At 43.5% G+C, this 21,782-nt stretch overlaps 2 protein-coding genes across 2 annotated transcripts in view; one reads left to right on the top strand and one right to left on the bottom strand.

The window, feature by feature from the left end:
• Positions 1 to 11,528, bottom strand: part of LAMB1 (laminin subunit beta 1) — a 164,675-nt gene extending 153,147 nt beyond the window's left edge. The window contains exon 1 of the mRNA XM_083701269.1: positions 11,481 to 11,528. The gene's annotated coding sequence lies outside the window, so the exon portion shown is untranslated. The remainder of the gene's footprint in view (positions 1 to 11,480) is intronic.
• ERGIC2 (ERGIC and golgi 2) overlaps positions 1 to 21,440 on the top strand; it is a 33,351-nt gene extending 11,911 nt beyond the window's left edge. Inside the window, exons 5-15 of the mRNA XM_083701611.1 lie at positions 1,383 to 1,429; positions 2,620 to 2,690; positions 3,499 to 3,539; positions 5,521 to 5,622; positions 6,828 to 6,923; positions 9,449 to 9,504; positions 13,297 to 13,395; positions 14,631 to 14,728; positions 15,794 to 15,956; positions 18,192 to 18,271; positions 21,249 to 21,440. Coding sequence (XP_083557737.1) covers positions 1,383 to 1,429; positions 2,620 to 2,690; positions 3,499 to 3,539; positions 5,521 to 5,622; positions 6,828 to 6,923; positions 9,449 to 9,504; positions 13,297 to 13,395; positions 14,631 to 14,728; positions 15,794 to 15,956; positions 18,192 to 18,271; positions 21,249 to 21,314 — 919 coding nt within the window. The 3' untranslated portion in view covers positions 21,315 to 21,440. The remainder of the gene's footprint in view (positions 1 to 1,382; positions 1,430 to 2,619; positions 2,691 to 3,498; positions 3,540 to 5,520; positions 5,623 to 6,827; positions 6,924 to 9,448; positions 9,505 to 13,296; positions 13,396 to 14,630; positions 14,729 to 15,793; positions 15,957 to 18,191; positions 18,272 to 21,248) is intronic.
• Positions 21,441 to 21,782: the final 342 nt, after the last annotated feature.

Raw genomic sequence — 21,782 nt, 5'->3', positions numbered from 1 at the left:
ATCCAAGGCTCTGCATATCTTTCAATATTCCTTCCAACCTTTTAAGAAGCACTGTGATAGTTCACAGTATTATGCACACGGAAGTCACTGAATGTAGGTACTTTCGTAGGAGTTTTTCTGATTTCTTGAGACGGTTCTGTTCAACTCGCAGAAACACCCGCATTTATCTGGTGCTGATTTGTATGTAGGGACGTTACGTCTTGCTTTAAATAGAAATGCAAACTTGGTTCCTTTCCTTACTTCCTCTTGTGGGTGTGAACGCAAACAGAAGTGAAGCAAATTATAAGCATTCCCGTTCAGATAGCTTAATTGAGGCTTTCTGCGAGGAGAAATGCTTTGCCAAGGTGAGATTTTGCAGTAGTCATTGGCCTCGAGTGCAAAATGATCAGCATTTTAACTGGACATAGATAGAGCACTAAGCAGAATGTTCTTTACTCGGGAGCCACAAACAGCAATTTGAAAGAGGAGCAGGAATACAATACTTTGCGGTCATGAGGTGTTCACCACACTTCTGGGGCAGCAGTCGCATGTGAGATAGCCCAAACATAATTGTTTGAATAATAAAAACTGTGATTTGGGAGATTAGGGACTTAGCTCGTGGTTTGCATGCAGCGTTATGTGCAAACTGAGGAAGGGCAAACATGCAAGAAGCAAAGTTACAGGGAACCAGGCAGAGGGCCTTCTCGGTGGTGGCGCCCGCCCTGTGGAACACCCTCCCATCAGATGTCAAAGAAATAAACAACTATCTGACGTTTAGAAGACATCTGAAGGCAGCCCTGTTTAGGGAAGTTATTAATGACTGATGTTTTAATGTATTTTTAATCTTTTGTTGGAAGCTGACCAGAGTGGCTGGGGAAACCCAGCAAGATGGGCTGGGTATAAATATATTATTATTATGATTATGATTATGATTATTATTAATTTGTTACAGAAGTCAAGAGGTGACGCCCACCATTCTTTTGCAATGTGGCAAATGCCTCTCTAAATCTGCCTTTAGCCTTCTGGCTCAGAATTCACGGTACACACTCGTAGTTTGGATACAAATGATCTGCTGTCTCTTATGAAACGTGTGAGCCACTGTATGCCATGAGAATTACACTCGTACCTTGGATCCCGAACGCCTTGAGAGTCGAACGTTTTGGCTCCTGAACACCACAAAGTGAGTGTTCCAGTTTGCAAACGTTCTTTGGAACCCAAACGTCCGACGTGGCTTCCGATTGCGTGCAGGAAGCTTCTGCAGCCAATCGGAAGCCGCGCCTTGGTGTCGAACGTTTTCAGAAGTTGAACGGATTCCATTTGACAAGCAAGGTACGACTTTATTCTACAGCAATCTCACGTAGCTTTTGTGAAATTGACATGCTGTGTCTTCTTTTTTCCCATAGCAAATTAAGAATCAATATAGACATTACTGTCGCAATGAAGTGTCAGTGTAAGTATTCTGATTCAATGCTGTTAATTTTTTCAGTTTGAAATTACTATTTTTGTTACAGTAATAGGAGGGCACTATCTATTACCCACAAAAACAAGAGTTGATGCCAAAAATTGTGTCCCCGGGACTGTGTGTTCATTTACCTCATGGCACAGGGATGTTAATTTTAGCAATAATTTCTTTTTTAAATACACACACACACATACGTATATTTCCTTTTCCCTTTTTATTTAGTAGTAATCCAAAAGAAGTGATGTTAAAAATATAATAAATAATAATAATGGAAATATATTATATATAGCTTTCTCGATCTACATAATAATATCTGTAAAGTTTTACTGGAATGGATTATAATAAAATGTGTGGATTTACATTTTCTAGTACTTTATTACACTACCCCATTTTTCTATAAAACAAACTTAATGTGGTAAATCTGCTCAGAGCAAGTGCTTTCCATATTTCTAAGTGCAGACATTCCTTAATTCACAAAGTAAACCTGATTTTTCTGCTTTTTCTCTGATATAAATCCTCATTTACTAATGCTCTGGACTAAGTTCAACTTGTTAAGCAGGATGAGCTTTGCATCACATAAAACTTTAGATAATAAGACATTTGTGGGGTTTTTCTGTTGCCTCTCACAATTATGGTTTTTACTTGGAAAAGGGGAAATAATAAACCCAGTTCTGTCTTTAGGGGGGGAAAAGAATCCATTCTTTTCTTACTGTAAGAAAAAGAAAAATAGAATTGCACAATGGAGCTAATATAAAGCAAAATGAGCTGAAATAATCCCCATATACTTTGCGGCAACCTTTTCCGGAACTAAGGCATTGTAAAATTTGCTTGTCCTTTTTTACTTATCAGATGTGCTGACAGCAGTCTGTAGCAACAAACCACGCTTTGCTGTCATGAAAGGACTGTGACATTTCCAAAGTCCTCATTAGGGAGAAACGGGTCCCTTAAGGTGCTGCAATTGGGCGGCTCAAAAAACTCACCATTGCACAATCTTTTTTCACGTGTGCGGCACCAAAGGTCGCTGTGACAAACTGAGATCTCCTTAAGAGGCAGAAGGAAGAAAACCCGACGTTTTTCAAGACCAACCGTTAGAAAAAGAGCTGTTAGATATGCCGGTTTTACAGGCCTGTTTTTATTCTTACCTGCCTGCCTTAACATTTAAACTTTTTTTGCAACAGATATTGGGGCTGACGTTCTAGATCTGGCAGAAACAATGGTATCCTCTGCGGATGGATTAGTTTATGAGCCAGTAAGTTCGCTCCATTCCATTCATAAATGTATATTCTATTCATAAATGTACATTCTATTCAAATGTAGAGGGGCATAGAAAACTACTTTTCATTTTAATGAGCCTAGGCAAAGATCCACAGTTCGCAGAGGCCCTGTGCACAAGGTTTAGCTGTGTAAAACAAGATGGATGAATCTTAAAGAGTGTTCATAATACCTGGGTTCTCCCTGTTATTGTTGGACTACAACTCCCATTATCCATAGCTAGCAGGACCAGTGATCAGGGATGATGGGCATTGTAGTCCAACGGCAGCGAGGGACTTGAGTTTAAGAAACACTGCCTTACCAAGTACCATAAAAGTCCCTGTTCCAAGGATATTGTAGTCTACATTTTAGACTGGGGGATGGGGGAATGCCAAAAATAGCAAGAATTGAAGGCAAGTTCATGCATTAACATAAGCTTAGTTTCATTTGAGGATTGATCACTGCTGTGGGGCTGAACATTTTCCATTTCTTAAAATATTTTTTTTTTAAAAAAATAATAAAATCTAGTAATGTGACCAAACTGCGGGAGGCAGTGGAGGACAGAGGTGCCTGGCGTTCTCTGGTCCATGGGGTAACGAAGAGTTGGACACGACTAAACAACAACAACAAAGTAATGTGAGGGATACAAAACCAGTTTCAAATCTGTGACTATCTCTTTTTAAATCTTTCTTGTTGCTGTTTGGAAAATTAAGATAGTTACATGGCGTGTGAAATTAACACGGCATTCTTTAATTTTTGCTTGGTTTGCGGAACGCTTTACTGAATGTCGATCTTCTCCGTTGCAGGTAATTTTTGAACTCAGTCCTTTGCAAAGAGAGTGGCAAAGGTAAGAAATAATACAGGTGCAATACAGTGTATGTAAGCAGGCCGAACAAGGGTGGGTGTTTAAATTTGACACACACACACACAGTTTCCACTTAAAACTAAGAAATAAAAGTAAACAGCTAATAGCTCACAATGGACTTAGGGGCCTTCTGCAGTTCAAGTCCATTTGCTGTGTAATTTCTGCATTTTGGCCACAGTCGTCATAGATCGGTCTACTGCCTGGTTGGGAAAACCTGCATCCTTCCGGATTTTGCTGGGCTGTAACTCCCATGATGGGACGCGGGTGGCGCTGTGGGTAAGTCCTCAGCGCCTAGGACTTGCCGATCGTATGGTCGGCGGTTCGAATCCCCACGGCGGGGTGAGCTCCCGTCGTTCGGTCCCAGCTCCTGCCCCACCTAGCAGTTCGAAAGCACGTCAAAGTGCAAGTAGATAATTAGGGACCGCTTTATAGTGGGAAGGTAAACGGCGTTTCCGTGTGCTGTGCTGGTGCCGGCTCGCCAGAGCAGCTTCGTCACGCTGGCCACGTGACCCGGAAGTGTCTCCGGACAGCGCTGGCCCCCGGCCTCTTAAGTGAGATGGGCGCACAACCCTAGAGTTGGACATGACTGGCCTGTACGGGCAGGGGTACCTTTACCTTTACCTTTAACTCCCATGATCCTTGACCCATGGTTGCGCTGACTGGGGCTGATGGGAGTTGGAGTCCTGCAACATATTTGGGGTCAAAGGTCCCTCATCCCTGGACTACTGCAGCACATTGTTTGTGGGGCTGCCTTTCGAAAACAGCTTGGAAACTTTGCTTAGTTCGGTATACAGCTGCTGACTAGAACCAGTCTGATGGAGCGCATCCCACCGGTTCTTAAGCAGCTGTACTGGCTACCAGTTTGCATCAGAGCACAATACAAAGTGCCGGTCTCCAACCCCCGGTTCCTTGGCATCCGTCTGTCTCGGAAGACAAGGGAGGAGTGTGCCTTTGGGGGTGATGTCAAGCTGTTGGAAGGTTGCAGTGCTTGCCGTGGCTGTAGAGACCGATACAGGAGAGACATGTTTTGCTGCAGCTGGGGCAGTTGAAGGCGTCCGGTTGTGCCGCTGCAGATGCACCATTGCGTTTCTTCTCTCTGTGCTCCTCCCAGTGATCCTTTCGACTTGACTTGACTGCCTGCCTCCAAGCACTGTGTTTTTTAAGGGCTCCCTTGCTCATACGGTGGGGCTGAGAGCGTCTTTGTGCAGTGCGGCCTGTGCCATATGGGGCTCAAGTCTGGGAATCATCTAAAACTGGGCGCAGGGATATTGCGTCAGCAAAAGCTGTGCTGGCGTAGCCCCATGCAGCACAGCCCTCCCTGCTTTGGGGGTGAGTGGGCTGGAACAGGACCCTCTGGAGAGGCTTTTTTGAGACTGAGTGGAGAGAGAGAAAAAGCTGCCTTCTCATACAGTGAGGGAAAGAAGTATTTGATCCCCTGCTCAATTTGCCTGTTTGCTCTCTGACGAAGAAATGACCAGTCCGTCATTTTAATGGTAGGTTTATTGTAGCTGTGAGGGACAGAATAACAACAGGAAAACCCCTGGAAACCCAGAAGACAAAAATTCAGAGATTCTGTCTCTCACAGCTACGATAAACCTACCATTAAAATGACGGACTGGTCATTTCTTTGTCAGAGGGCAAATTGAGCAGGGGATCAAATACTTCTTTCCCTCACTGTATGCCTTTTGGGTGCAACTTTGAAGGTTTTTTCCTGTCTCAAATTTTTGTTGCTCGCAAATAAGAGTAGCCAGTATCTTGTGCATATTTGTGTATAGATCACGAAATATTGTACAGCTTTATTGTGCCCATGTCACACATGGAGTCAGGAACCTGTGGTCCTCCAGATGTGCTTGGACTCAAGGATGAGGTGTGTTGGGCATCAAACAACATCTGGAAGGCCGTGGGTTTCCCAGCCCTGCTTTACGCTGCTGAATTCTTTCTCCGTTATCCATCTGAATTGCAGGATGCTGCAGATAATTCAGAGCAGGCTGCAGGAAGAACACTCCCTCCAAGACATAATATTTAAAAGTGCTCTAAAAAGTGCCTCGACAGCACTACCACCAAGGTAAACGTTCGCGATTCGCGGTTCATCCTTTGCTTCAAGCATTTGCTATATGCAGGGGACTTAAAAATAATAATTATCGTATTTTTCGCTCTATAGGACACACGTTTTCCCTCCTAAAAAGCAAGGGGAAATGTGTGTGCGTCTTATGGAGCGAATGCAGGGGGGAGGCAGGCGGGAAAAGCCCCCAAGAGCTGCACACAAGCTCCGTGCAGCTCTTGGGGGCTTTTCCCCAGAAGGGAGAAGGGACTGACTGGCCTCGTCAGTCCCTTCTCCCACCTTCCAGAAAAGCCAGTAGAAGCCGCGCAGCCCCTTTAAAGAGTGTGCTGCTTCTGCAAAAGCCACATGCTCTTTAAAGGGTACGTGGCTTTTGCTGGCTTTTCTACCAGGTGGGGGAATTCCCCCACCTGGTAGAAAAGCCCGCAGGAGCTGCACACTCTTTAAAGAGCGTGCCGCTCTTGGGGGCTTTTCCCCAAGGAGGGACAAGGGACTGACTGGCCATGTCAGTCCCTTCTCCCTCCTCGCAGAAAAGCCCGCAGGAGCCATGCGCTCCTTAAAGGGTGCGCGTCTCCTGTGGGCTTTTGCGGGAGATGGGGGAATTCCCCCACCTCCCGCAATAGCAGGGAGAAGGTCTGGGAGAAGTGCACAGGCTGCATGCAAAGCTCCCCAGAGCTGGGGGGGGGGGGAGAATCATATTTTCCCCCTTGATTTCCCCCTCTGAAAACTAGGTGCGCCCTATGGTCAGGTGCACCCTATGGAGCGAAAAATACGGTATATACATGTGGTCGTCATACTGATCTGCAGGTTACTCACTTCTTTAGTACGCTTCCTCACCAGCAAGTTCCAGTGAAACTAATGGCTCTTTAATGCGTTTTTGAGGAACTTAAGGGCAGGGAAAGGAAGCGATTTGACAGTTCTGACATGTATTCCGAAATAGCTCAGGCCTATAAGCACATTCTTCCTGGATGTTGCCCTTGTTGGCACTGTATCTCTTTTTGCTTCTGAAATCAAGCATGCCCTTTCTTTTCTTCCTGTCATAGGCTGAAGTCAACAATGACTTCTGGGCTCCTGAGGAGCTCAAATTTTGGCTTCTTCTGCCGTTTGTTTGCCCAGTACTGCAAATAGTTCAACTGGTGACACAGAAATGCCCGCGGTGCGTGAAAGGTAACGTTATCCATGGCTGTAACTCGTTTTCCTTCTTCCATTAGGGAGGACAAGTCATCGCAACCTCCAGATGCCTGCAGAATTCATGGGCAGCTGTATGTTAATAAAGTCGCAGGGAACTTTCACATAACTGTGGGCAAGTATGTTCATTTCATTTACTGAAAAGACTATAAACCAACTCCTCCCTCCGTTATCGGCATGTTGGGGCTTCGCTTTATGATGGACAGATCAGTAGTGAGATCATACACATGTCTACCTTGAAACAAATTCATAGAATCATAGATTTTTAGACCTGGAAAGCTATGATTGTGTCCATCCTCATCTTTTCCAGGCCCCTGCAATGCAAGAATCTTTTGCTGTACGTGGGGCTCAAACCCTGACCCTGAGGTGATTCCCACCCCCCTTTTTTATAACACTGCTTTTGATTTTTTTAAAAAGCCCTTTGGGATTTTTCTCCTCTCAAGATTAGACGTTTTGAATACAGTGGTGCCTCGCAAGACGAAATTAATCCGTTCCGCGAGTCTCTTCGTCTTGCGGTATTTTCGTCTTGCGAAGCACGGCTATTAACGGCTTAGCGGCTTTAAGAAAAAGGAAACAAATCGCAAGAACTCGCAAGGCGTTTCGTCTTGCGAAGCAAGCCCATAGGGAAATTCGTCTAGCGAAGCGACGCAAAAACCGAAAAACCCTTTCGTCTTGCGCGTTTTTCGTTTTGCGAGGCATTCGTCTTGCGGGGCACCACAGTATCTACCTGTGAACCCCTTGGGATGGGAGTCAACAAACTGGTCCTGCTTGCGAAAACGTAGGCAAGGAATTCACTAGCACTACAGGGCTTCCCCCCCCCCCAAAAAAATTGTCTCAGTGGGGTCTGGAAAACCTCCAGAACAGTACGCTGCGGAGGGTGGATCATTCTGTTGGGCTGTGCTGATTTCCTAACTTTCTGTTTAGCCTGCCACTGAGGAATCTCAAGTCACATGCTTGTTTCCTCACTGTGAATAATGTCCTTTTTCTCAGACCTTTAGTGTTAGGGTTGTATCCAGTGGTTGTGTTGGCAGAGGGCAGCTCAGGCAACTGATATAGTAATCATCATCATCATCATCATTAATATTTATACCTCGCCCATCTGTCTGGGTTTCCCCAGCCACTCTGGGCGGCTTAAAGGTAAAGGGACCCCTGACTATTAGGTCTAGTCGTGACCGACTCTGGGGTTGCAGCGCTCATCTCGCTTTATTGGCCGAGGGAGCCGGCGTACAGCTTCCGGGTCATGTGGCCAGCAGGACTAAGCCGCTTCTGGCGAACCAGAGCAGTGCATGAAAACGCCGTTTACCTTCCCGCCGAGCAGAACCTATTTATCTACTTGCACTTTGACACGCTTTCGAACTGCTAGGTTGGCAGGAGCAGGGACCGAGCAACGGGAGCTCACCCCATCGCGGGGATTTGAACTGCTGACCTTCTGATTGGCAAGTCCTAGGCTCTGTGGTTTAACCCACAGCGCCGCCCGCATCCCCTCTGGGCAGCTTACAGTGCATTAAAAATTGTAAAATATTAGTCATTAAAAATTTCCCCATACAGGGCTGCCTTCAGATGTCTTCTAAAAGTCAGATAGTTGTTTATTTCCTTGATGGGATCTCTCCTTCAGCCCCTGTGCATGGTTTGGGCTGTACCATATGGGGCTCAAGTTTGCGAATCACTGAAAATTGGGCAAAGGGATATTGCATCAGTAAGAACTCTGCTGGTGTAGCCCAATGCAACACAACCCTCCCTGCTTTGGGGATGGGTGGGCAGGGACATGACCCTCTGGAGTGGGCCTCAGCCCAGTATACCTGAAGGAGCGTCTCCTCCCCCATCGTTCTGCCCGGACGCTGAGGTCCAGCGCCGAGGGCCTTCTGGCGGTTCCCTCATTGCGAGAAGCAAACTACAGGGAACCAGGCAGAGGGCCTTCTCAGTAGTGGCACCCACCCTGTGGAACGCCCTCCCATCAGATATCAAAGAGATAAACAACTACCTAACATTCAGAAGACATCTTAAGGCAGCCCTGTTTAGGGAAGTTTTTAATGTGTGACATCTTAGTGTATTTTTGTTCTTTGTGGAAGCCGCCCAGAGTGGCTGGGGAAACCCAGCCAGACGGGCGGGGTACAAATAATAAATTGTTGTTGTTGTTGTTATTATTATTAATAATATTTTATTTTGAGACTGGGTGGAGAGTGAGAAAGCTGCATTCTGCTCATGCAACTTTAAAGGATTTTTTTCTGTCTCAAGTTTTCGTTGCTCTTAAGAGTAGCCAGTATGGAGTATGTCCACTAACAAGCCAGACACAGTGAAGATTTCATTCACCAGATTCCTAAAACGCTTACACCAAATTACATTGATGGCATCTGGCAGCAGTTTTGCCATGCACTTTGAACGCTAGACAAAACTGCCTTGGCCCCTGAACATAGACTTATTTCATGGGCTCCACTGAGCAATGTCAGGTCTTTGGCTGCCTTCTGCTCTTCTGTATACACCAAGGGGTAGTGATTCTCGCGATCTCCAGGTGTGCTGGTCTTCAAATGGCTGTGTCCCCTTGTAAGTGGTACTTTGCTCTGCCTATTGAAGTTTGCCCTTCTTATCGCATCCTTTTGATTCTGAAACTTTGTTCCCTCCCCCCTCTTTTTCTCTCTTTCCTTAGGGCAATTCCCCACCCAAGAGGCCATGCGCACTTGGCAGCCCTTGTGAGCCATGAATGTGAGTCCCTTTTGTGATCTTGCGTGAATAGATTGTTAGTTATGAGATGTTTGGGGCAAATATGTCTAGAAGAAAAACATTTTGAAATACTCCGTCTGCGATGTGGCACATTCAAAGAGCCCTGCCTGCGTCTTTCGGACCAGTTCAGACCTACCGCTGACACCAGGTTTTGTTGGACAGACACAGTGGTACCTTGGTTCTCAAACCGAATCCGTTCTGGAAGTCTGTTCCAAAACCAAAGCGTTCCAAAACCAAGGCATGCTTTCCCATAGAAAGTAATGCAAAATGGGTTAATCCGTTCCAGACTTTTGAAAACAACCCCTAAAACAGCAATTTAACATGAATTTTACTATCTAACGAGACCATTGATCCATAAAATAAAAGCAGTAAACAATGGACTGCAGTCACATAATCAATCAGTAGCTGAACTGGTTCCCACACAGTCACAGAAACAAAACAAAAAAGCCACAAAAATGCAAAATAAATAGCAAAAATAGACAGACCTCAGCGTAACACTCAAAACAGAAGTGTGACACTCAAAATAGAGCATGTTCGGCTTCCGAAAACAGTTCGCAAACCAGAACACTTCCGGGTTTGCAGTGTTTGGGTTCCAAGTTGTTTGAGTACCAAGGCGTTTGAGATCCAAGGTGCCACTGTATTGGCTTGGGGTGTGTGTGTGTGTCATTTTGTATGATGATGAACACATCTCTCTCCCTCCCTCCTTTCATGGATAAATCTGTCCCTTGCCCACCCCCTACCCAACTTCTTCTTATTTTAAAATTAATTTTTCATTAATAACAATCCAATGGAGGCCACATTAATAGAATGCCAAATCATATCAAATCACAATACAATCAAAGGAGCCAATTAAACAGTTTCGAATTAAACATTTTTGGATGACCTCCTGTGTTCCGGCTATCAGGAGTTGATGTTATTTCTTGATCCTGCGCCAATTTTCTTAATCCAAGTTCCACAATTCCGATCTTAATCCTTTCCTCTAGCAGCCACTGATGTGATGACTTTCGATCGTGTTTAATAAATCCAAATCCATTAACTTGCAGAGGGGATTTATATCCTGTAGCTGTGTGAAATATTTGTTTACCTTCTTCATTTCCTTCATGTTGTGATCAGTCAATTTTATTCAACATGGCTCCTCCTTCGAAAGCTCATTTCTAGGCTTGTCACAGCTTCATTTTGCCTCTTTGAGACCGAAAGCGGAAAGAAGTCAGGCCGCGACTTCTGGCTTACTTTCAGTGTTTATCTCCTTGTTTCTTCTAATGAGCTGGCATCTTACCAAAGCCATCATAAATCAGAATTAGAGCTGGCAATGTTACAAATCATCCCAGTATTTCACAAAGTCTATTCTTTCAAGCACTCCGTAAAGAAAATTGCAAGTTCTTGTTGAATCCCTCTTTCATTCCATATATGGTTGTAATCAATTAGCAATTTCCTTCCATTAATAATCCCCCTTCTCAACTTCCATCTTCTGTGTGGTCATTGGCATTTGGGTTAAAATGAAACCAGGTGCACCCCTTCACCTGTTTTAATAATGGCGATTCATAACATTGAAATTTCGTAAAGGGGAACAAGAGGGATCGGTGGGTGGAAAGACCTGGTTATTATTATTTATTATTATTTCTTGAGTTTATATACCGCCCTATACCCAGAGGTCTCAGGGCGGTTCACAGAATATATATATATATAAATAAAACCAAAATATAAAACCACAAAATATATACAGTGGTACCTTGGTTTACGAACTTAATCCATTCCAGAAGTCCGTTCTTAAACCAAAACCATTCTTAAACTGAGGCACGCTTTCCCTAATGAGGCCTCCCGCCGCCAGTGCCCTTCCAGCGTTCTGATTCCGTTCTAAGACCAAGGTAAAGTTTGCAAACTGGGACACTACTTCCGGTTTTGTGGAGTTAGTAAACCAAATTGTTCGTAAACAGGACTTTTCTTAAACCAAGGTCCACTGTAATGCAAATAAAAACAACAACCCAATAACTCCCCCCCCCCCAAAAAAAAAGAGTCACATTTTAAAAGGGCATAGGATGTCAATCAGATCAACCAAAGGCCTGGTTAAAAAGGAACGTTTTTGCCTGGCGCCTAAAGGTGTATAATGAAGGCGCCAGGCCAACTTCCCTGGGGAGAGCATTTCACAGATGTGGAGCCACTGCAGAGAAGGCCCTGTTCTCATGTTGCCATCCTCAGGACCTCTCAAGGTGGAGGCACACGAAGGAGGGCCTCAGAAGATGATCTCAGGGTCCGGGTAGGTTCTTATGGGAAGAGGCGGTCCTGAGCTGTTTTAAGGCTTTATAGGTCAAAACCAGCACTTTGAATTGGACCCAGAAACTCATTGCAGTCGGACCAGGATTGGTGCAATGGGCTCAAACCGTCTTGCTCCGGTGAGCAGCCTAGCCGCTGAATTCTGCACTAGCTGAAGTTTCCGAACGTCTTCAGAGGCAGCCCTACGTATAACGCATTGCAGTAACCTAACCTTGAGGTTCCCAGAGCATAGGCAACAGTAGTTAGGCTATCCCTGTCTAGATAGGGGCATAGCTGATCCACCTGCCAAAGCTGATGGAAGGCACTCTGGGCCACTGAGGCCACCTGAGCCTCGAACGATAGCAAGGGATCCAGGAGCACCCCCAAGCTATGAACCTGCTCCTTCAGAGGAAGTGTAACCCCATCAAGAGCAGGCGACCTCCCACCCATCCGGTCTAGGGAATCACCCCCTAACAGCGCCTGTTCTATCTGGACTGAGCTTCAGTTTGTTGGCTCTCATCCACGGTTTCAGACTGAACTGAGCCATCTGATATTCTGAAACACAATGACTGCCGCGTTGTTTAGTCGTTCTTTATTTGATCATCCAGCTCACGGTAAGTCTGTGACAAATCCTCTCTTTCCTTATAAGCAGTTTGACGTTAGCGTAAATATTTGCATCCTGGAAGACTGCACACACTTGAGCTCTGTGTTTGTTTCTTTTTTGAACGATCAATTCTTTATTGATTAAAAGATTTGCATGTCTATACAAACATTATGTACTATCTCTTAACAAGTAAAAAAATATATAAAGAAAATAATAAAGAAGTAACAAAGATAGGAAACAAAGAAATCGAATTTTAAAAAAGAGAGACAAAGTTATTTACATAGTAAAAGTACTCATCAGCATAATCTTTCCCATCCTTCTCATTATACTGTTTGAGATAACATTCTTTTTTACACAGGTTTACATTGTATAATATCATTCTTTTTTGCTTTGTATACATTCCTTTGATCTTTTTCTTTACAAATATCACTCAATTTCTGCTGATATGAAGTTATTTGTACAATAGAGTTTTACATAATTCTTAAATAACATCCATTCTCTCGTTTTTTTTTGTTTCGATATTCCTCTAACTGATCGCGACAGTTTTGCTAATTGTAGATATTCTAACATGAGTATCTGCCAATCTGTAATCTCTGGGAGTGTTTCATTCTTCCAGTTCCTTTCTATAAGGGTTCTAGCTGCTGTTATACCATACATAAACACACATATATATGTATATATGAGCTCTGTGTTTTGACTTTGGGTCATTGCTTTGTGCGGGGCTGTGGGGGTTTAAAGAAACCTTTTTAAAATACGCTTTTAAAAGGAAGTTAGAAGCCTTACTTGCTTGAAGTTAGCTGTTAGAAGTTGTTTAGCTTAGAATGAAATTCTCAGGGACTGCATAACTTGAAACAGAACGGCCGCTATTGGGGGAAGCTAAGCTGCTAACTCTGCGGCTTTTGTTCTGTTCTGTTTTTCAGCGTACAACTTCTCCCACAGGATAGATCACTTGTCTTTTGGAGAGCTCATCACGGGGGTTATCAATCCTTTAGATGGCACTGAAAAGATTGCATCAGATCGTAAGTATCACTCACCTCACGGAAAAGTATCTTTCATGTTGTTCTATTTTTAGCAATGTCTTCTTACATTATTTATGTTCCCCGAATTCTTAGTAGAATGTGATTTTTTTGGAGGGGAGGGGGGTATCTTCCTCAGTTGTATGGGCTGTAAACTGCCCTGAGTCAAAGCAATATTAAAAGGCAGGTTTAAAAAGTAAAAAAAAAGTTCCGTTCAGCCTTACTTTACAGTTTTTATTTCCTACTTCAAGCTTGATTTTCTTGCCTATCTTTCAGTCGTTAAAAATCCATCTTCACTTAAACTTTAACAGTACAATTTTGACACTTATGTATGAGGTTGTGTTTTTTTTTATCCCATTCAAAGAAGCCCTACAACGCAAATATTATAATTTTATATAAAGACTAGCGTGTATTTAAATTCTGGGTGAGCCTTTTACTGATTCAGAAGTATATTTTGTGTGTGTGTGTGTGTGTGAGAGAGAGAGAGAGAGAGAGAGAGATATACAAAAAAACCACACATATAAATTTATTTAGCAAATAACCCAATACTTTTAATCATGATGAGTTTAGGCCAGTGGTTCCCACCTAATCATCTCTAAAATCCTGATCCCCCCCCACCCGTGAAATATAATTCTTATTATTCAAAAAGTGAACTCCTTTTCACATGGAGGAAGGCCATTAACTTGGTCTAAACATTCTCAAATTGCCCCCCCTTAAAAATCAAATTGCCCCCCGTGGGGTGTGTGTCCCACGTTGGGAACCACGGGTTAAGGTGGACTCAATAGGGCTTCCAATAGGCTTTACCATTGTGAGAATAGGGTGCTGTGCAAGAAGAGCTCTCCTGGATCTAGCCAAAGGCCCACGATATTCCAGCATCCTGTTGTCACAGTGGCCAACCATCCCCCAGGCACTTACCCAACTTGTGATTTCCAGAAGCTGGCACCCAGAGGCATCCAGGCAACATTGGCTTTGGGTCTAATCTAGCAGGGCGGCTTCCTTCCAGCTCTATGATTCTTAAGATCTTCTGAGAATACAGAGCTGCGAGGGGCCGTCCCTGTATGTTGCAAACCACAGTATTGGGCTACGGTTCAAGCTGGTTGCCTTTATGAAAGTTTTTGCTTGTTTTTAAAACGCTGCGACCCACCTCGAATCACATTGGTGCCTGCAGGTCTGTGCCGACTGTTTCTTTCCCAAATAGGGAGTCTTGTTTCAATAGGTACCATTTTTTTGCCTTTTAGACAACCAGATGTTCCAGTACTTTATCACTGTTGTGCCAACGAAACTTCATACGTATAAAATCGCAGCGGAAACCCATCAGTTTTCAGTAACAGAAAGAGTAAGTCTGTGCAGGACGATAACTTGGGGAATGCCGGTGTAAGTTGTATATAAATCTTGTTCAAAAAAATATGTATCAATAAAATCTCTCTCTCGTTATATTGTGACCTGATTTTCTTTTCCCAAAAATTCACGAATTCAAGCTCTCCCTAAAGCTTTAAATGCTATTGAAGGGTGGTAGTCAACTGTACTTTACTCAGAGAAGACCCACTGAAATTAATGGAGCCAGTTCAGTCATGCTTGTTAATTTCAGTGAGTCTTCTCTGAGCAAAACTGAGGCAAGAGACCATCTTGGCTGTTAGTCCTGGAAGACCTGCTCCCTGCCTTGTAGGCTTTTCCTCCTGGCCTGGGAGGGTGGGGCCTGGACTGACTCCAACTACAAAAGCTGAGGCTGCTGAACAGACTCTTGGGCTGGGGTGTTATTTACTGATACTAATTTTTTTGTATCTTTATTCTAGATCTTACCTTTGATGTAGAAATTGTTCAATTTGGTTGTGTGTGTGTTTCGCTGTTTTATTTATTAAAACTGCAAATGAATTATTATTGACAAATGCTACATTTGTTACGCTTACTGTATTTTTCGCTCTATAAGACGTGCACCAGACCATAAGACGCACCTAGTTTTTGGAGGAGGAAAACAAGAAAAAAAATATTCTGAATCTCAGAAGCCAGAACAAGAGGGATTGCTGCACAGCCTGCATTCGCCCCATAAGACGCACACACATTTCCCCTTACTTTTTAGGAGGGAAAAAGTGAGTCTTATAGAGCAAAAAATACGGTAAATTATGTAATTTTTGTGTGTGTTGTAAGCTGCCTTGAGCACAGTTTTAACTCTGGAAAGGAGGTGTGCAAATAAAAGGAGCGATTGCTTGCCTGATTGGTGCCAACAAGGTTGGAGTTTTGCCACCCTCACTAAATAACATTTCATTTCAGTGCCACCTCACTGTTGCCAAGAAGATACTCACAAGCTCTGTTTTCCTGTCTTGTACAAGCGAGATACTCCGTCTTTGCTTGCGCACGATCTAAAGTTGCTAAATTGTGTCCGGCTTTCCCCCCCTGTTGCCAGGAAAGAGTGATAAACCACGCGGCAGGCAGTCATGGAGTGTCTGGGATTTTCATGAAATACGACATCAGTTCCCTTATGGTGACGGTGACAGAAGAACACATGCCCTTTTGGCAGTTTTTAGTGAGGCTTTGTGGCATCATTGGAGGAATCTTTTCGACGACAGGTACGAGCTCAGATTGTGTTGCAAGGGTTTCATGAAGTCTATCAAGGTCCTGTTTCCTCCTTTTGCTATTCAAACTGTTTCTCTCCCTCCACGGCATAAACAAGAGTAGGTTCTCCCTGTCTTCCCCCCTTTTTGTAATTTGTTCCCTAACTCCCACCCTGCTGACGACAGTGTCACTGCTTTTAAATCAGTGGTATTGGAGCGTCTCCACCCCCATCATTCTGCCCGGACACTGAGGTCCAGCGCCGAGAAGTGAGGTTACAGGGAACCAGGCAGAGGGCCTTCTCGGTGGTGGCACCCGCCCTGTGGAACGCCCTCCCACCAGACTTTTAGAAGACATCTGAAGGCAGCCCTGTTTAGGGAAGCTTTTAATGTTTAATAGGCGACAGTGGTACCTCGGGTTACATATGTTTCAGGTTACACACTCCGCTAAGCCAGAAATAGTGCTTCAGGTTAAGAACTTTGCTTCAGGATAAGAACAGAAATCGGGCCCGGCGGCACGGCAGCAACAGGGCAGGCCCCATTAGCTAAAATGGTGCTTCAGGTTAAGAACAATTTCAGGTTAAGAATGGACCTCCGGAACAAATTAAGTACTTAACCCTAGGTACCACTGTATTGTATTTTAATTTTCTGTTGGAAGCCGCCCAGAGTGGCTGGGGAAACCCAGCCAGATGGGCGGGGTACAAATCATCATCATCATCATCATCATCATCACATGGGAGAACATGCACACACTCCTTAACCATGGGAGAATTTCAGAACTCTCACATGCTGCATTTTCAGGTGTACATGTTTTAAATGTGTACCTGAAATTCAGCTGCGGCCCTCCAGATATCGTCAGATTCCCAACGCCATCAGCCTAAACCTAAATCAGCTTAGGTTTATCCAGTGACCCAGGATGATGGGAGTTGTAGTTTAGCAACATCTGAATGGTCACAGGTCATAGAGTGTGAATGAGGAGAGAGTCTCTTCCTTTAAATTCTTGGGAGTTTACGTTAGTGAAGACTTCACTTGGAAAAACATTATCACTCAGGTGGTTCGGAAGACCCAACAGAGACCCCATTTCCTCAGGGTCTTGCGAAAGAACAATGTTAAACAACAATTGATGATCTCCTTCTACCGGTCCACAATAGAAAGTGTCCTCTCCTATTGTATCACAGTGCGGTACGTTGGCTTGACAGCCACGGACAGAAAGGCTTTACAGAGGGTGGTGAACACAGCACATGATATTATGGGCTGTCCCCTGAGCCCACTAGATGGCATCGCAAGGGATCATTGCCTTAGGAGAGCGAGAAAAATTTTCAGGGACGATTCACACCCCAGCCAGTAATAATAATAAAAAAAATTATTTATATCCCGCCCTCCCCAGCTGAAGCCGGTCTCAGGGTGGCTAACAACAATAAAATAATACAACGTTCTAAAATCATTTCATTAAAATTAATTCAACTCAAATTGGTGGCAACCATTAGGCTAAAGTTCTGTGAAGATTGCCAAAGGAGGGAGTCAGGCTGTGCCCTGGCCAAAGGCCTGGTGGAACAGCTCTGTCTTGCAGGCCCTGCGGAAAGATGTCAAGTCCTGCAGGGCCCTTGTCTCTTGTGACAGAGCGTTCCACCAGATTGGAGCCGCAGGCGACAAAGCCCTGGCTCTAGTTGAAGCCAGTCTGACCTCCCTGTGGCCTGGGACCTTCAGGATGTTTTTGTTTGAAGACTGTAAGTTCCTCTGTGGGACATACCAGGAGAGGCGGTCCCGTAGGTACGAGGGTCCTAGGCTTTAAAGGTTAAAACCAGCACCTTAAATCAGCACCTCTTTAATCTTCTACCCTCAGGCAGGAGATATAGAAGTATAATCAGCCGTACTAACAGGCTAAAAAACAGTTTCTATCCGTGGGCTGTTAGGCTGCTGAATGGAAAATAATACAGTGCAACTGACTTTCGGGGTTGGGGTGTTGTGCGACAAGCACACAGAGTGCACTGAGATCGAGTGTTTGTGGGGAGGAAGGCTTGGTTAATTTCATTGTACACAGGTTGTACATTGACAATAAAGGTATTATTGTTGTTATTATGTTTGCCAAATGGTACCTGAAGACGAGGCATGCCTGTCAGCATGGGTTTCCATTCCCTGTTGTGTGTGTAGCTGGTAGTTGAACGTGGTTCTAATTTTATGACTGATTGCAAAGCTACGTGAATAACGAAAGAGCAGCATTTCCACACGTCCAAATTGTTCTCCCTTTTGCAGGAATTTTACACGGCATTGGGGGATTCATAGTGGAAATCATCTGCTGTCGTTTCAGACTGGGCTCTCATAAATCTACATCTGTAAGTGTATTCTGAGGAACGGCTCTCAGTGCTTAAATATGTGTTTTGCATGCCAAAGAATTAAAAATAATAGTAATAGATGGCGTCCTTAGGACTGAGAATAATAGAACACACACTTGCCATTACTGGCAGCCCAGTGGAATTAAAAGTCAATGGGAACGTGATCCAGACCATTATAAACTACTCAGACAGGCTACAAAATGCCTCAAGGAAGCCAGATTATGCAGCTGTTTGTGTATGCTTATTGAGTGTACTTCCGCTTCCAATATTTCATTTTATAAAGCCACTGAGAATGCTAGCCTAGACCAAGGAGTCAGAAAAACTGAGATTACTTCTAAAGGGAGATTTTAGAGCAGGCGATAATAGTAGCCCTGGGATGGAGATTGGGAATTCTGCAAAGCAATAACACTCCTCATTATTTAAAGTATTGTCCAGCCAGCTCTATCAAAAGAGGCTGATCTCCAAAAATCTCCCATGAAGCTGTATTCTGCTCAGTTCTTCTCATCATACTCCCCCCCTTGGTCAATAATAATAATAATTAATAATAATTAATACCCCGTCCATCTGGCTGGGTTTCGCTAGCCACTCTGGGCGGCTCCCAATCAAATATTAAAAACACAATGCAGCATTAAACATTAAAAACTTCCCTAAACAGGGAATTTTAATTGCCACTATGATGCTTTTGAATTCTGGTGCTGGAGGAGACTCTTGAGAGTCCCATGGACTGCAAGAAGACCAAACCTATCCATTCTGAAGGAAATCAGCCCTGAGTGCTCACTGGAAGGACAGATCCTGAAGCTGAGACTCCAATACTTTTGCCACCTCATGAGAAGAGAAGACTCCCTGGAAAAGACCCTGATGTTGGGAAAGATGGAGGGCACAAGGAGAAGGGGACGACAGAGGACGAGATGGTTGGACAGTGTTCTCGAAGCTATGGACATGAGTCTGACCAAACTGCGGGAGGCAGTGGAAGACAGGAGTGCCTGGCGTGCTCTGGTCCATGGGGTCACAAAGAGTCGGACACAACTAAATGACTAAACAACAACAACAACAACATCCTCTAGATCTGGCAAAAGGAACCAATAGAGAGAATAATAACTCCTCTCTACCAGAAAGGAAGGTCCAGGGATACACTTGCTCTTCGAGTTGTGAAACTTGCGGAATCTGGTTTTGACGTTTCCAGATCTGCTACCCAACACACTTTCTTTGGAACAATCATTGGTACCAACTGGGGGGGGGGATACTCCCATATATATTTTCGTTGGTTCATGGGTACTTTATGAGCCATGGGCTCTAGGGAAGGCAGATTATCCTTATGCTGAACCCAATGAAATGAAAAATTGGGCAAAATGTTCTTTGGATCTGATCTAGGGTTTCAGAATCTCAGATGAGCTAGGATGCATCTGGAACAGAATCCCAAGAGCTGGAGTGAGGACCTCGAGATTTACAAAGATCTGGTGTTTGCAGCTGGAAAGGGAGTCTTTTGTCTGGTCCATAAAGATTTTCCAGCAAATATTTAATTATTGGCTAAAAACTTGAGGCACAGTTGAATTTTAGTCCACTGAGAGAAAAATCCTGGCATCAAAATATGAAGCTTACTCTGGAAACTTGGCTAGTCAGAGAACTTCTCAAAAAAAAAAATTTTTTTTCTTTCAGATTTTAAAAATTTACAAACAATTATCAGACAACCAACATAGAAAGGGAATTCCGAAGAATCTCCTCAGCTTCCCTCCTCCCTTTTGAGGGTCCTTATATTAACCTTTTCCTCCTGCATCTTGTCTATTAATCCAAATCTATTAAAACTCCATTATACCCCAAATTCAACATAAAGCTACAAGTGTTATTCCAACCCTACTAACAATGTTAATTGTTTACAGTGGTTTTTAAGGTGAATTATATATTTTCCCCATTCCTGATTAAAATTTTGGTCTTCCTGATTTCTGATTCTTCCTGTCATTTTTGCCGATTCAGCATAGTCCATCAACTTGATCTGCCATTCTTCTCTGGTCGGGACTCGTCCTCTTTCCTTATTTTAATAATATTTTTTATTAATTTTAACATATAAATTATAAAATGTACCACAGAACTTAGCACTTAAACAATCTTTTTGGACTTCCATTAGCACCTCTGATGATCCACCGTTTTAACCACTTCTTATGCATTTCTTAACTTTATATTGCCTTTACATCTCTTAACAAATCCTCCTCCCCCTTGTCCATTTTTACAATACTTCTAATAATACTCCTCACAAAACTTCTTGCAACCCTACAAACGTCGTCTGTTCTTCACAATTACTTTTCAAATAGCCTGTAAATTTACTCCAGTCTTCCGTGAATTTCTGGTCTCGCCGGTTTCGAATCCTTCCTATTAGTTTATCTAATTCTGCATAATCCATTAACCTCATCCTCCATTCTTCAATCGACGGTAACTCTTCTTGCTTCCATTTTTGGGCCAATAAGGGACTCGTCTTCTTTCCATCTCTGGCCCAGTAACATCTGCACAGCAGTGGCTGCGTACATAAATAGTCTTTTCTGATCTGTTGGAATTTTGGCACCTAGAATTCCTTAAAAAAAAAGCTTCAGAGAACCCCCCCAAGACCTTTATTATTATTATTATTATTATTATTATTATTATTATTATTATTATTATTATTATTAATATTATTAATATTAATTACAATTCTTTTGCAAACTGTGTTGAAGTTTTATTACAACCGGGTGGTCTATAAATCTTGTGAAATAAATACAGAAAATCTACGCCTCATGTCACTGCCTGCTGCTGAGATTGAAGGCTTGAGGCAACACTGGGGCCAAACAGTTGCTCGCACCAGTGTGCCCAAACTGAGTTCTCCACTGCAATTATGGGGTTTATTTGTAGAAAAATATTAGGCAGATGCGAGGAAGCAGGCGGCAGTAAATGAAAAACAGATAGAACAAATAAAGTGACCTTTTTTTCTTCTTCGCTTTCTCCTTTGTAGGTCCCAGTCCAAGAAGGCCACCTAAACAACCACGTACCTCTGGTGACGGAAGATGCTATGCAGTAGCACCTGCTTCAGAAACTCTCTCCCTTTCTTTCTGCCTGACGCAGAAGACATTTTTATAACTAAACATTGTGCAATATGTTAAGACCGTGCTAATGGGCAGCAGAAATAATCAAGCCTTTGAAAAGGGGGGAAAGAAAGGAAAAAGCAAGCAACCAGCCATATCTGTGTGACTTGTCTCTCCTCTTAAGAATTCAGAAAGAGGCCATGGAATCTTCCGGAATGAGCAAGACTCGACTCTTCCACATAAACAGCATTTGGGCCTTGAAATATCAACGTACAGCACTCTAGATTCCAGGTTTTGCCTATTTCTGACCAAAAACTATGCGCAGACGTGTGAAATGTGTATTTTTCAATATACGGTGTAGCAGGATAATTAACAGAACTTGCTTCAGAATTGAAGTTTCATTATGGGTTTTTTTTTAAAAAAAGAAAGCAGCAGCAGCAGCAACGGGTAACATAAGATGTATT

Source organism: Podarcis gaigeae (assembly GCF_964106915.1).
Source record: "Podarcis gaigeae genome assembly, chromosome: 10".
NCBI lineage: Eukaryota > Metazoa > Chordata > Lepidosauria > Squamata > Lacertidae > Podarcis > Podarcis gaigeae.
The sequence above is the reverse complement of the archived record's forward strand: the minus strand, read 5'-3'. Positions and strand labels throughout refer to the sequence as shown.